The sequence below is a fragment of the Salmo trutta genome, chromosome 31 (assembly GCF_901001165.1).
Source record: "Salmo trutta chromosome 31, fSalTru1.1, whole genome shotgun sequence".
Lineage (NCBI taxonomy): Eukaryota > Metazoa > Chordata > Actinopteri > Salmoniformes > Salmonidae > Salmo > Salmo trutta.
In genome coordinates, this window is record NC_042987.1 from 14,722,125 (window position 1) to 14,738,484 (window position 16,360).

The window sequence follows — 16,360 nt, forward strand, 5'->3', positions numbered from 1 at the left end:
AATTATTGCTGACCATTGAACTAGTTAAAATGATATTGCCTATGATCAAGGCCATTTAGACAGTGATGGGAAAAAAGCCAGTTAAAACTTCTTATGGATCCCTTCGCACGCCAATCCCTTTAGCGGGACTGATTGGACAACACCCAGTGAAATTGCAGCGCACCAAATTCAAAAACAGAAATACTCATAATAAGAATTCAAAAAGCATACAAGTGTTTTACATCGGCTTAAAGATTAACTTCTTGTTAATCCAGCCACAGTGTCAGATTTCAAAAAGGCTTTACGGCGAAAGCAGACCATGCGATTATCTGAGGACAGCGCCCAGCATACCAACACATGAAAATCACATTTCAACCAGGCAGGTGCTACACAAAAGTCAGAAATAATGATATAATTCATGCCTTACCTTTGAAGATCTTCTTCTGTTGGCACTCCAAAATGTCCCATAAACATCACAAAAGGTCCTTTTGTTCAATAATTTGCTTCTTTATATCCCCAAAATTTCCATTTATTTGGCGCGTTTGATTCAGAAAAACACCGGTTCCAACTCGCCCAACATGCCTACAAAGTATCTAATAAGTTAACTGTAAACTTTGTCCAAACAACGTTCCTAATCCAAATGTATGTATCCTAAAACGTAATTAATCTATCAAATTTAAGACGGGAAATACTGTGCTCAATACCGGATGAAAACAAAGTGAAGCACGTTCCAGGTCGCGCGCATCAAAACATTAGAGTGCACCTGGAGTGACACGAAAATAACAGGGCAACTTCTTAATTTCTCAAAGGAAAACCATCAACCAATTTCTAAAGACTGTTGACATCTAGTGGAAGCCATAGGAACTGCAAGCATATTTCTATTAAAAAGGGATTGCCATAGAAATCTAATGGAAAACAGATTGAGCTCCAAAACAAATTCCCATGGATGGATTGTACGCGGTGTTTCGCCTGCCAAATCAGTTCTGTTATACTCACAGACATTATTCAAACAGTTTTAGAAACTTCAGAGTGTTTTCTATCCAAATCTACTAATAATATGCATATCCTAGCTTCTGGGCCTGAGTAGCAGGCAGTTTACTTTGGGCACGCTTTTCATCCGGACGTGAAAATACTGCCCCCTAGCCCAAAGAGGTTTTAATGAACAATATATGGAGGTGTCATTCATACTGGGACTGCTTTCCTGTGTGGCTACAGCACATTGAATCCATTTGGGCTAACTAAATATGGCAACATAAGTTGGTAGCTATGTCCCTACAAATTGTTTTAGATAGATTTTTTGCTACTGGCAAGGAGAGATGGCCAGTCCAACATGGGATACTGAATGTATCTTCCAAGGAGGACGTGCCCTACAGTCAATAGTGAATTATTATATACAATCTCGAGGATATACTTCCCTTTTCGCACATACCTTCTTTCTTTGTTCTTGTTTTTTTGTTTTTTTTAAGGGAGGCCACATTTAATGTTTAAGGTCATTCAAATCATATTGCTAATAATAAATGAAGATAATGGATTAAGTGCTATTGCTTCTACAGCTATCATATTTTTGACTGTTTACGCATTAGACTTGCATATCGCTCGTCTTTTTGTTTCCATTTTCTGCCAACAACTGTAAAGGTCTGAATTGGTAAATTATTTCATATTTTACTTTATTACTATCATAATAATAATAAACCAAACATTAGGAACACAATGGCAAGACTAGCTATTCTCTCGTGACATTAGAAAGGCCTTAATAATCCTATTAAATGTTCCAGCTGTCTTGATATTCTAGCAAGAAACCATTGATGGATAGCAATGCTCCAAGAAACACATCCGCTCCAATACGACGCACATAGAACAAAGAACCATTTGTACAAACTGATAGACTTGGGTGGTATAGCGTACACCTGGGTATTTGGGAATAAAGCCACAGGATGGTTTTTCAATACTGTTTAAACTATTTATTTTACGTTTAAGACATTTGAATATTTGTAGCTACTTAAGTAAATACTTGCAGTCAACTTGTGTAATAAGTTAGGAGGTAAAGAACATTGCGTTCTTCACTTCACCTATCACATTATTATGAAGCTTACGGTAGTCCCCAATCACATATTGTTTGTTTCAAGCAAACAAAGTAGAGACCGGAGCCTTGTGAGTCATTTGTTGTGCAGCATGTGCCAGATTATCTAGTTACAGTACGAAATGCACAACTAAATGTTTGCCAGCTACACTGAATAAAAATATAAACGCAACATGTGAAGTGTTGGTCCCATGTTTCATGAGCTGAAATAAAAAGATCCCAGAAATGTTCCACACGCACAAAAAGCTTATTTCTCTCAAAATGTGTTTATATCCCTGTTGGTGAGCATTTCTCCTTTGCCAAGATAATCCATCCATCTGACAGGTGTGGCATATCAAGAAGCTGATTAAACAGCACTTTTTATCATTTTCAAAGCCTGTATTCACAGATGCGTCTTATTCTAAATAAATATAGCCTAGGCTACAATATTCTGTTGTGTGCCTTAAACTTATTTGCACTGTAATTTATTTGGTTAATTGTATACTTATTTTGTTTGCTTTATTTATTTTGTCATTTTTAGCATATACAAATGTGAGTTATTCTTTTCATAGGAAACATGTATTTTTTGTTCCCGCTTATAAGCACTGTGGGAGCTTATGTTGCGCAAATCAAGGATATGAATAAACACTTCCACAATAACATAAATATCTGTTTAGAAGTTTAACTTGTACATGTTTACTGCAAATTTTATTGACAGTAGTCTAGTGCAGGTGTATATTATTGGCTCTCCAATACTTCCATTGTACACATCCCATTCGTATACTGGCCAACAAGCTAGGGAGTAATGATCAATTTGCGGATATTGCAACCATTGAATCTGAAATCAGGTGAATTACTATCAGAACCCAATTTAAATCAACCAAAGATTCTCCGGTTTCTATAAAGAATTATACACCTCTGATTGTAAATCCACACCAAGCCAGATTGAGTCCTTTTTAAACGATAAGAACTATTCTACTCTCATCATGAACTCTAAAGGGCAATGGATAGCATGAATAAAGGCAAAATCACCTGTTTGGAAAGGAATTCCTCCTGAGGTCCATTTAACATTTTGGAACCTACTCAAAATGATTTTTCTAAAATTCTGTCATCCCGTCTCGAAACTTACTTAACCAAAATGGTATGTACAGACCAAAATGGTATATACAGGTTTGTTCACAATCGATTCTCCTCAGATAACCTCCGTCATCTATTACATATGTAACATGCTTCATCAGAAACCAAAGCTCTTTGAGCAGTTCTCTCTCTGGACACAGAACAAGCTTTTGATAGGCAACAATGGTCATATCTTTGGTCAGTTTCAGAACATATGGGACTTAGCTCCAAATTCATTAATATGATTAAAATACTAAAAGGTTAATCCCTCAACCATCCTGTTCAGAATAAATAGAAGTAGCAGCAAAGGTGATCCCATCTCACCTGCACTATTTCTATTGTCTATGGAGCCCCTTGCCCAGGCAGATTACACCAATATCTTTAAAGTCTACAGATCACGTCATCTCATTATACGCCGACGCCATCTTACTTTATCTAGACAATGTATCTCAATCTCTCCCAAACGCTTTGAAGATCATAGACAAATTCAGCTCCATCTCAAGTTATACAAATAAATCTAACCCTACTCCCTCCCACTCAAGAACCCAACAGAGAACCCCACTTGTACTTATGGAATCAAGGGCTCGTCCCGACTAAAAACAATTTTGGTCACCCGAAAGTCATCTGTTCTTTCGACCAATCAATTGGCCAACATTTTTACGTGTATTTTTCCATATATTAGTGCATTCTAGAAGTATTCAGACCGCTTCCCTTTTTCCACATTTGGTTATGTTTCAGCCTTATTCTAAAATGGATTAAATAAAAAAAAAACTCAATCTACACACAATCCCCCATAATGAAAATGCGAAAACAGGTTAAGAAATTTGGGAAAATGTATTAAAAACAAAAAAGCCTTATTTGCAAACAGTGCCCTCCACTAATATTGGCACCATTAGTAAATATGAGCAAAAGGGGCAGTGAAAAAAAAAATCTGTGCTGTTTATCCTCCTAGTCTTTCATTCAAAATATTCACAAAATTCAAACCTTTATTTGAAGTTAAAAAAAATTGAAAGAAAAAATTCATTCTCATCGTACAACAAATATTTTTCTCTAATATATTTGTGCCACAATTATTGGCACCCCTTCATTCATTACTTTGATGGTCATTCTGAGCTCCAGAGTCCCTGTGTGGAGATGGGAGAACCTTCCAGAAGGTAAACCATCTCTGCAGCACTCCACCAATCAGGCCTTTATGGTAGACTGGCCAGAAGGAAGCCACTCCTCGGCAAAAGGCACCATGACAGCCCGCTTGGAGTTTGCAGAAAGGAACCTAAAGGACTCTCAGATCATGAGAAACAATACCCTCTGGTCTGATGAAACCAAGATTGAAGTCTTCCAGAAGGACAACTATCTCTGCAAACTCTAGGAAAAGTCTTGGTGGTTCCAAACTTATTCCATTTAAGAATGATGGAAGCCACTGTGTTCTTGGGGATCTTCAATGCTGCAGTAATGTTTTGGTACCCTTCCCCAAATGACAATCCTGTCTCGGAGCTCTACGGACAATTCCTTTGACCTCATGTCTTGGTTTTTGCTCTGACATGCACTGTCAACTGTGGGACCTTATATAGGCAGGTGTGCGCCTTTCCAAATCATATCCAATTCATTTAATTTACCACAGGTGGACTCCAATCAAGTTGTAGAACATCAAGGATGATCAAAGGAAACAGGATGCACCTAAGCTCAATTTCGAGTCTCATACCAAAGAGTCTGAATACTTACGTAAATAAGGCATTTCATTTTATGGAAAAATTTCTAAAAACCTGTTTTCGCTTTGTCATTATGGGGTATTGTGTGGAGATTGATGAGGAAAAATGATCATTTAAATCAATTTCAGAATAAGGCTGTGATGTAACAAAATGTGGAAAAGGGGAAGGGGTCTGAATACTTTCCGAAAGCACTGTAAATGAAAATGATACATCTAAAATTAACTTCTATAGCCAATATGAGAAAATTGCCTACATAAAGCCAACAAATAAAAACATTGCAGCCCACAGGTAAAAAATATCCTGATAAAAATAAATAGCTCATAAATCACATTGGCTACACATGGCCTATATGCAAGGAACTTGAAACATTATATCAACTATTAACTTGGTCCAGCCCAAAGGCTGTGCTAGCAAACTTGAAACATTGCATCAAATATTCTGGACCCTCAGTTTCATGAGCCAGTGATGATCTCCTGACAGACACAGTTGTAGGCTATTAGCGCAAGGATAAGAAGTAATCAGGTAGGCCTATTTTAGGACATTTTTTCCCTTTTATGCTGAGTGGTTATTGAAAGGGAGAGAGTTGGAAAGATTTTTCAAATAGGCTACGTTTAGGAACTTGTCGTTCTCAAGGATGTAAAAACAGACTTTCACTTGCTGTTTGAGGCAAAGAAATGTTTTATCTGAGAAGCTTAACAGTGGTGGTGAGTTAAACCAAATCAGCACATTTATAGGCCTACATTTGCACACAGGCCAGGTAGCCTAGACCTACTTCTATGCGTAATCAGGTGTGTGTCCTTACTCAAGATTGACAGAAGCGCTCCAAACAAAAAGACAATTAATTAAACTGAAAACTAGTAAATGGAATGTAATAAACCAAAACTTTGCTCAAATGTGTAGCCTAGGTTATGCGCTCTGCAAACAACTTGTCCATTCGTACAAGGACAATACTAATACTGTAATAATATATTGAATGCATTAACAGAAATTACTGCAACCTAACAAACATTGTAGATTATAAATGATTGTAATTAATGGTAAATACACTACTGGTGAACCATCCCAACGGACTCAGCAATGGATTAGTCCACAAAGACAGGCGTAAATCAGAAAGGTGTCTCATGTGCCAGATTATTTTTGTTTATATATATATATATATATGCTACTGCTCGACAAAAAAATAAAATCTATCTGCTCGACCAAACAATCTACCAGTCGACTAAATGGGGTCAGCTCTAATGGAATCCCAATAGTTTCCCATTTTAAATATTTAGGAATAGATATATTCTTCTTTAGATAAAACCATTGCCAAAAACTTAACAGAACACTCAAATAAATTCAATCAGAACTCAGTAGATGGAATAACATCCCAGTTAGAGGTCGACCGATTAATCGGAATGGCCTACTAATTAGGGCCGATTTCAAGTTTTCATGACTATCGGAAATCGGTATTTTTGAACGCCGATTCTTTCTTTTTCTCCACCTTTATTTAACTAGGCAAGTCAGTTAAGAACACATTCTTATTTTCAATGATGGCCTAGGAACGGTGGGTTAACTGCTTTGTTCAGGGGCAGAACGGCCGATTTTTACCTTGTTAGCTCGGGGATTCAATCTTGCAACCTTACGGTTAACTAGTCCAACGCTCTAACCACCTGCTTTACATTGCACTCCACGAGGAGCCTGCCTGTTACGCGAATGCAGTAAGAAGCCAAGGTAAGTTGCTAGCTAGCATTAAACTTATCTTATAAAAAACAATCAATCACAATCACTAGTTAACTACACACGGATGATGATATTACTAGTTTATCTAGCCTGTCCTGCGTTGCATATAATCGCTTAGGTACACGTTGCTCCAACGTGTACCTAACCATAAGCATCAATGCCTTTCTTAAAATCAAAACACAAGTAAATATTTTTAAACCTGCATATTTTGTTAATATTGCCTGCTAACATGAATTTATTTTAACTAGGGAAAATGTGTCACCTCTGCAACAGAGTCAGGTAATATGCAGCAGTTTGGGCCGCCTGGCTTGTTGCGAACTGTGAAGACTATTTCTTCCTAACAAAGACAGCCGACTTCGCCAAACGGGGGATGATTTAACAAAAGCGCATTTGCGAAAAAAAGCACAATCGTTGCACGACTGTACCTAACCATAAACATCAATGCCTTTCTTAAAATCAATACACAAAAGTATATATTTTTAAACCTGCATATTTAGCTAAAAGAAATCCAGGTTAGCAGGCAATATTAACCAGGTGAAATTGTGTCACTTCTCTTGCGTTCATTGCACGCAGAGTCAGGGTATATGCAAAAGTTTGGGCCACCTGGCTCATTGCGATTTAATTTGCCAGAATTTTACGTAATTATGACATAACATTGAAGGTTGTGCAATGTAACAGGAATATTTAGACTTAGGGATGCCCCCCGTTAGATAAAATACGGAACGGTTCCGTATTTCACTGAAAGAAAAAACTTTTTGTTTTCGAGATGATAGTTTCCGGATTCGACCATATTAATGACCAAAGGCTCATATTTCTGTGTGTTTATTATATTATAATTAAGTCAATGATTTGATAGAGCAGTCTGACTGAGCGGTGGTAGGCAGCAGCAGGTTCGTAAGCATTCATTCAAACAGCACTTTCGTGCGTTTTGCCAGCAGCTCTTCACTGTGCTTCAAGCATTGCGCCATTTATGACTTCAAGCCTATCAACTCCCAAGATTAGGCTGGTGTAACCCATGTGAAATGGCTAGTTAGTTAGCGGGGTGCGCACTGATAGCGTTTCAAATGTCACTCGCTCTGAGACTTGGAGTAGTTGTTCCCCTTGCTCTGCATGGGTAACGCTGTTTCGAGGGTGGCTGTTGTCGATGTGTTCCTGGTTCGAGCCCAGGTAGGAGCGAGGAGAGGGACGGAAGCTATACTGTTACACTGGCAATACAAAAGTGCCTATAAGAACATCCAATAGTCAAAGGTATATGAAATACAAATCGTATAGAGAGAAATAGTCCTATAATTCCTATAATAACTATAACCTAAAACATCTTACCTGGGAATATTGAAGACTCACGTTAAAAGGAACTACCAGCTTTCATATGTTCTCATGTTCTGAGCAAGGCACTTAAACTTTAGCTTTCTTAAATGGCACATATTGCACTTTTACTTTCTTCTCCAACACTTTGTATTTGCATTATTTAAACCAAATTGAACATGTTTCATTATTTATTTCAGGCTAAATTGATTTTATTGATGTATTATATTAAGTTAAAATAAGTGTTAATTCAGTATTGTTGTAATTTTCATTATTACAAATAAATAAATGTAAAAATATATATATAAAAAAAACTACCGATTAATCGGTATCGACTTTTTTGGTCCTCCAATAATCGGTATCGGCGTAGAAAAATCATAATCGGTCACCCTCTAATCCCAGTCACTCTTACCAGAAGAATTTCTATTGTGAAAATCAATATATTGCCCCGGTTTAATTTAATGAGCTCAATGCTTCCCATGTCTCACCCTTCCGGCTCTTGGGATAAAATCCACAGTGCGTTTTCAAAATGTATATGGAAAGGTAAGAGATAGGGATGCACATTTCGGTCAATTTTGCTGCCGACTAACTGAGCAAGGCAAGTCAGTTAAGAAAAATGTATTATTTACAATGACGGCCTACCCAGGCCAAACCCGGACGACGCTGGGCCAATTGTGCGCTGCCCTTTGGAACTCCCAATAACAGCCGAATGTGATACAGCCTGGAATCGAACCAGGGACTGTAGTAACGCCTCTTGCACGGAGACGCTGCGCCACAATAATGGCTATAGCCCATTACTGAACATGTAACTCCTGTATTGAAGCAGCTAATAAAATGTAATTTGTAAACATTTGCCAAAATGCAATTTGCGGAAAACAGTTCTAAACTGCGCACCTAATGCGAGCGGTTCCATATGTGACAGATGAAAATCTCTGCTAGAAACTTAGAAAGAGTGGAAATGTAATAGCAACAACTAGAATGGGTTGCTAATAAGACTAGGATTGTGCCTTTGGCTTCTGGACAACGAACTAAAGTTGATTGGAAAACTAATATAAACAGGAGAGAAATGCTGTTTAATGGCATGAGGAAGTCTCTATAAAAAAATTGCCTCCATGTTTCTATGGATGGATTTTCAAAAGGCTACTTTGAAATAATGTAAGAAATGCCTCATTATTGGACTTAAAGTAAAAGGTTCAGGTTTCAAACAATTATGCTGCCTCAAGCTCAAGTTGTAAAGTGGTGGGTGACGCGTTGATAGTCAATGGTAGGCTGGCTATAGCCTATGCATCCGAATGGTAAATGGGAGCCAAGCTTCACAAGTTGAGATTGAGAAAAAAAAATAGCTCCTTTTTAAATCATGGTCACCAAAGTTTAACATGCAATTGCATTTAAAATCTTTACGCTTTGGCCCTATAATTTCTCACACAATTTCTATTAGGCGCAAAATTGAAAAACTATGCAACTAGGAAACAAAATGGCAGGTCATGACTTCTATATTTAACAATAACACATTGCAATGGGGACTGAGGGGAGGAATGGGTTGGGGAGGGGGAGCCTTTGTTTATTTTCCTTGCATACAAAATAATACAAAACTGTTGATACTGTTCTTTATTTGCATTTCTCATATTTTTGTTTTGTTTTTGTGGCAGCCCACAGGTACAAGAAAATATCAAAACGCAAAAATATATGAATATATCTGAATGAATATGACTTTGGATGTTATACCTGTACCCCCCTTCTGAAAAGATTACAAACTAAATAAAAGTTGGTCACAAAAAAAAAAATGTTGGTGCAGGTACAGCCGACTATAGTGCTAACTAACATTAACTACCCAGGAAAAAAAGTATCACAGTACCGATATAAAATCTGAAAAAATAATATTGCAATACTCTAGTGAATAAATTTTTCCCCCATCCCTACAGTATATTCAATTCTTAATTACAACCTTTTCGACTGCAGTTTTTGCACTGATGAGGAGGCATTGACAAATATTCTCTGAATGCCATTTAAAGACAAATACATATTGAAATCAAAATACCAATCATAGATTGTGTCATACAATGCAAGCTGAATGCAAACAGAGCACTAAACATTGCACCCGTCTCAAGTACCTGTTTCAGTGCTGGGCATGCGCTGGGCTCGGCTGTAGGACTGGATGGGGGCTATTGGTCTCCGGGGCCCGCGGTGCACCTGAGCCACAATGCTGCTGGGGTGAGTTGGAGGAGGCTGCTGGCCTTGGGGCTCACTGTCAGACAGCTCACTCTCACTGGAGCTCCAGGCGATGTGCACTGGGTCCTCATCACACCGCAGACCACTGCACTGCACTGGACACACGGGTGGACAAGGACAAAGACAGTCAGTCTCATGCGATACAAAGTTTTAATGGATGTTCATGGATAATAATAAAGTAATTTCAGTAATAATGGATTGTCAATGACGGATGAAGATGCATTCGTATAGTTTTGCATCAGGCACTTATAGAACCTTCCAATAGGTATTTTAAATCAGTATATTAGAATGCATTTGACAAGTTAGTTATCACTAGAGACACAAATGACAAGTAAACATCATGAAGCATTGTTGTCCCATTGTGATTAGGTACTCATAAAACATTGATATGCAATGGTATCGCCCCCTATTGGCCAACCAAATATTTTTGTTATTTTAAACTCAGTTTAACCACTGTTGGGCTATAGTGTGAAATTGCATTCTACAACTAGACGAATCATGACAAAAGAGAATGTTGTTGAAACCCTGGACAGAGGCTATGTGCAGGCAAATATTTTCTAATATTCCTTTCTGGTGGAGCTTCAGCATGAAACAGGTTTGTGCGTGTCCGCCTCCGATGAGAAACGCATTGCCTTGCCGTAGTGAGTTAGGCAAGGCTATAAATCATGGGTTGGATAAAAGCTAAAAGTCTAGCGTCTTCAGAACTGGATAATATTTGCTTTATTTGAGTAATCCGCCTGTCTTAACATTGTTTAATCTCTGGATCTCTTATAAAACCGATTGAGAAAAGCCTATGCCTATAGACTCAAACGTTCACTCTTGTTCTTTTTGAAAGTGGCAACTTTTGGACACCTTAGGCTATTACAAAATTTGGGAAATAGGCTATCGTTCATTACTTTACCTTGTCTTAAAGCTTTAATGATAGGTTTTGTAGGAGGATTGGCCATTTGGTTTTCAACCTGGCATGGAGGAATTTTTCCGCCCTGCACGGATCATTTCCTTCTTAATAAACTTAAATTGATTAAACTTGTCATTCAATTTTTCAATAGGCTATTGATATTGTTTGTTCTTGCTAATCATTAGTTTGGCTACCATGTGTTTTTAGGATATTCAAACAACTTTGAGATGTTGACTCCAATGCTTCTCACAGTTGTGTCAAGTTGGCTGGATGTCCTTCGGGTGGTGGACCATTCATGATACACAGGAAACTGTTGAGCTTGAAAAACCCAGCAGCGTTGCAGTTCTTGACACAAACCGGTGCCCCTGCACCTACTACCATACCCCGTTCAAAGGCATTTAAATATTGTGTCTTGCCCATTCATTCATGGCACATAGACACAATCCATGTCTCAATTGTCTCAAGGCCTACAAATCCTTCTTTAACCTGTCTCCACCACTTCAGCTACACTGATTGAAGTGGATTTAACAAGTGACATCAATAAGGGATCATAGCAATCACCTAAATTCACCTGGTAAGTCTATGACATGGAAATGTTTTGTACACGCAGTTTATAGAGAGTGATGGAGTGCAGCATCAGATGACCTGGCCTCCACCATCAACCAAACTCAACCCAATTAAGATGGTTTGGGATGAGTTGGAGTGAAGGAAAATCAGCCAACAAGTGCTCAGCATATTTGGGAACAAGACGGTTGGAAAAGCATTCCTCATGAAGCAGGTTCAGAGAATGCCAAGAGTGTGCAAAGCTGTCATCAAGGCAGGGTGGCTACTTTGAAGAATTTCAAATATAAAACATATTTTGATTTGTTTTTTAAAAAAAAAGGTTACTACATGATTCCATAGGTGTTATTTCATAGTTTTGATGTCTTCACTACTGTTCTGCAATGTAGAAAATAGTAAAATAAAGAAAAACCCTTGAAAAACTTTTGAGCCTCCATTCCGCTGTGGCGTTCTGTACATATTTATTGAAATAGGCTATAGCAGATAGGGACGCCAGTCAACTTAAAATAGGCTAAACGATCATCTGTCACATTGCGATGTCGTCACCATCGAAGATGGCTGTCAATCGGCGATAGACCAAGAATAATAATATTGCCCAACCGTATTGTTGACTATTCAACTATTGTTTACAATACCTTGTGCCGGTGACTGTGCCAGTCGTCGTACAGCTCGCCATTTGTTCCCAGACGAACTTAGGTTCTAAAATAAATCCACATTGATATGTTTGAAGCAATATGAGCAACTCAGAATGATGGAGATTAATTGGAATGACAACATGAAGTACAGTAGTTCAGACTGCTTCTAGATCATATAGTCTGTGTACATTACCCACCTTTATCACAGGAGTGTCCAAAAAGCTGTCTCCACAACTCTCCCAGGACTTGGTAGCAGAACTGTCAGTGATTGAAGGCCCTCGTCCCACTTTTCTGACACCAACTTTGACATCAGGAAAGAACATACACTTTATGTCCTTGGAATATCTTTTGCGCTGAAAAATAAATTACTTCACATGTAAAACACTGCAAAGTTGATATTTAATTAAACTGTCTCGTTAGCTAGATAACTCTGGTCCATGTGTAAGCATCGGATCTGCACTAACAGATGCATCCGCATCCCAGGTTATTCTGGCGTGCTCAAAATTAGTTTATTTCGTATTTTAGAGAAACGACAACCTGCAGATGCAGAGAAAATTGCTCTGCACTCTATCAACATTCCCTTTGGTGAGTTACTAAAGTATAATGAAGCCAGTCACTAAACATGAATCGTGGGAAAACCCCTCTATGAAAGAATAAATAGAACGTTGTTGTCGTCGTGCAATTGAACCAGACTCAGAGCATTCTAAGTTAGCTAGCTAACGTTAGCTACCAAGCAGAATAGACTTAGAGAAACGTACCTTTCCTTGAAAAGGCATGTTGGCAAATGGTTACATATCGTTTTGTATGAGTGGGTATGACATAAAATGTCCAAACATATAAAAATATTGTGATATACAGTATTTTAGCCAGTATATGAAATGACCACTAATGGTAGCCGCCTTCTCCACAACTTTTCTTCTTGGCGCGCCACTGGCGACGTTTGTTAACGTGAAGCTTTCCGGAAGTGGTCAAATCTTCTTTGGCTCCTGGGAAATGCAGTACTAAAGGTTTGTTACGCATCAGGCAGCCTACAACTCAAGAAACACAGCGTACCAGTGTATGAGTGACCAGTGCTTGATAAAGACTGCATTTGAATCACTTCAGAATGCACCTGTATGGGGGGTGATACGTGCCAGAATTAAGCCTAGGCAACCGTACCACTGTCGCCTACCATTGAACATCTGACTGATATGACATAATACCAACACCTTACTAATGTCTGTGTGACGCCTGCATGTAACTAACATGTCGTCATACCAACGTCTTACTACGTCTACATGACGTGTACGTGTCACGTGACATGAACATGACGTGAAACCCATCAGCAGTTTGACGCCTTACAAAAAAAATGTTTTCCATTGACAGTCCATGTTAATTCATGGCGGTATTTTATGGTGATAGGAAGACGTTCAGTGACTTGATGAGAGGTATCAGTAGCTTCCCAATGCTTAATTCATGCACTTATCACCCCCATACACCTGCAGAGAAACGGAATGCCAGGGACCAGTGTGGGAGTGACCAGTGCGCAATACAGTAGCTCTGTGGCATGAAATAAAATTCACTTGAATCACCTCAGCGTGCACCTGCACGAGAAACTGCAAGAAAGGTACGTTAGTTTGTTTGTTTGACTAACGTTACCTAGCCAACTAGTTAACTACATAAGCTATCTATAACCTAAAAACTCTACTAACATAATTTAGATCTATAATATTGCTGCCACAATTGTAACGGCAATTAGCTATCCAATATCCACAAGTATGTTGATGACAGAAACATGGTTAACTAACGTTACTAGTCTTGCAAGTTAGCTAGCAAGTTCATTTGGAACTGTATCAAGTGCAAGCAAGATAGTTACATTTATCTGTCTTCGATTAGATTTTTATCTTTCTCAGATGAGTTTATTGAAATATTTCCAGCCACAGCAGTGAAAGAGAAAGAGGGAGCAGGGACAAGAGCATCAACTAATGTTAACTTAGCTAGCTAATGTGAAATCAGCCTGAATTAAATACAACTTTCTTTAGTTAGCTAACTCTTTAAAAGCTTAAGCTATCGTTTTTATAACAAGTGTATGGCTTACTTTACTAGACAGAGAAGAGGCAGAATTCAGGGAGTGGGGTAGGGATGTATGAGGGACAGAATGGAGCAGAGGAGATAGCCAAGAGGGGAGATGAAACGAGAAAAGGAGAGAGGAGAGCAGAGTGGAACAGAGGAAAGGCGAGAGCCGGGGGGGAGATAAAAGGAGAGAGGAGAGCAGAGAGAAGGAGTAGATAAAAGGAGAGGAGCGAGTAGTAAGTCCAAGTGCGCACCACCGGCAATCCGGATAGGACCCAAAGTGGCATGAAATTGACAGACTGAAGCCGTGGCTATATAATACACCACATGGTTAGTCATATTTCCTTTAATTAGGCTAAGGGATAAAAATGTTTCTGCGTATTTAGTCTGTACTAGTCTATAGCATTATGTGTAGTGTTGTAATGCTTGCTATCTGTAATAGGTATTGCTCCAGCCACCAGTAAATCCACTAAACTACACTCTACATAACTACAGCTGGACTATAATAACCGGCACCCAGGGACAGAGCACCACATGGAAAGTATGAGGGCTCATGCAATGCTGGCAAAAGGTAAGGCCCTACACCCAAACAAGGGCACAGCGTTCATCCACCTCTGGCCTGCTGGCCCCCCTACCTCTGAGGAAGCACGGTTCCCGCTCAGCCCAGTCCAAACTGTTCGCTGCTCTGGCACCCCAATGGTGGAACAAGCTCCCTCACGACGCCAGGATAGCGGAGTCAATCACCACCTTCCGGAGACACCTGAAACCCCACCTCTTTAAGGAATACCTGGGATAGGATAAAGTAATCCTTCTAACCCCCCCCCCCTTAAAAGATTTAGATGCACTATTGTAAAGTGGTTGTTCCACTGGATATCATAAGGTGAATGCACCAATTTGTAAGTCGCTCTGGATAAGAGCGTCTGCTAAATGACTTAAATGTAATGTAAATGTAAAGATTGTTGTATTGGATCCTTCCATTTCTCAAAATGTCTTCTAATGTAAAAGATGTCTCAGGTTGTGCACTAATCGTGGCTCAATAATAACGCATTATGTCTGTTGCTGTTCACAGGTTCCTCAGTCATGGTTGCATCAAGCCAACCACAGTGCTGGAGCACGAGGCCGTCATTGGGGGTTTTAAATGTCTGCACCATCTAACAAAGCGGGAGCAGGCCCATCACACAAACTTCCCAGAACTGCTGGACCTTGCTGAATTGCTGGGTTGCTTGTGACTATTTCACAAAGCTCAAGGTGAATGAGTGCTCCACAATTCTGTGTTTTTGCTCATGTTTTCTTCACTGGATATTTAAATGTCACCAGACTTATTTCACATTGTTCTCATTTACTTAAAGATTGACAGGAACACAAACTACAGGTCCCGCATAATAGTGGACGAAATGTTGAATATTCTGGCTCAACTTGTGGAGGAGCCTATCCTCCATGTCATGACATCCAGACATCTGTAGCCATTGGCCTGGACGCTGATGAAACTACAGATATGGCAACTAATAAGCAGCTGGATTTACATGTCAGGTATTATTTCAATAAGAGTTACAAAATTATTTTTAATAGTGATATTCTACAGTCACATGACTAATAATGTGTGTGGATTTTTGAATGTTTTCCAGATACATGGACCAAGAGGTTCAACTTTACAACCAGTTCCTGGACCTGGTGTCAGTCCCTGATGGCAAGGCAGACACCATCATTGCTGCCATCAAGGAGGTGCTGCACATCAAAAAGATACCAACAGAGAGATTGTACAGCCTGGGCACTGATGGGGCTGCAGTGATGGCTGGTATGGACACAACACAAAGTCTTAGAATTATTATTTTTACGGTAGTTCTTGTGATACAAATAATTTTCCTCGTCTTCGAACACGACAACATAGTGGTGTGGCAAAGCAGCTAAAGGATGCTTTCCCGTGGATGGTGTCTGTGGCTTGTGCTGCCCACCGCCTTGCTCTGGCCTGTAAAGATGCATCAGCTGAGGTCTCCTATATGGACACTTTCAAGGAGCACCTGCAGCAGCTTCATAGTTAATTTGCCAAAAGCAGTAACAAGACAGAAGTCTTAAAAGCTGCTTCAGCGACCCTGGGCCT

The 16,360-nt window shown here is 39.2% G+C and overlaps 1 protein-coding gene across 1 annotated transcript in view; it reads right to left on the bottom strand.

The window, feature by feature from the left end:
• Positions 1-13,159, bottom strand: part of spidr (scaffold protein involved in DNA repair) — a 77,241-nt gene extending 64,082 nt beyond the window's left edge. The window contains exons 1-4 of the mRNA XM_029725384.1: positions 12,969-13,159; positions 12,408-12,563; positions 12,211-12,274; positions 9,999-10,211 (exon numbers count right to left, since the gene is read on the bottom strand). Coding sequence (XP_029581244.1) covers positions 9,999-10,211; positions 12,211-12,274; positions 12,408-12,563; positions 12,969-12,986 — 451 coding nt within the window. The 5' untranslated portion in view covers positions 12,987-13,159. The remainder of the gene's footprint in view (positions 1-9,998; positions 10,212-12,210; positions 12,275-12,407; positions 12,564-12,968) is intronic.
• Positions 13,160-16,360: the final 3,201 nt, after the last annotated feature.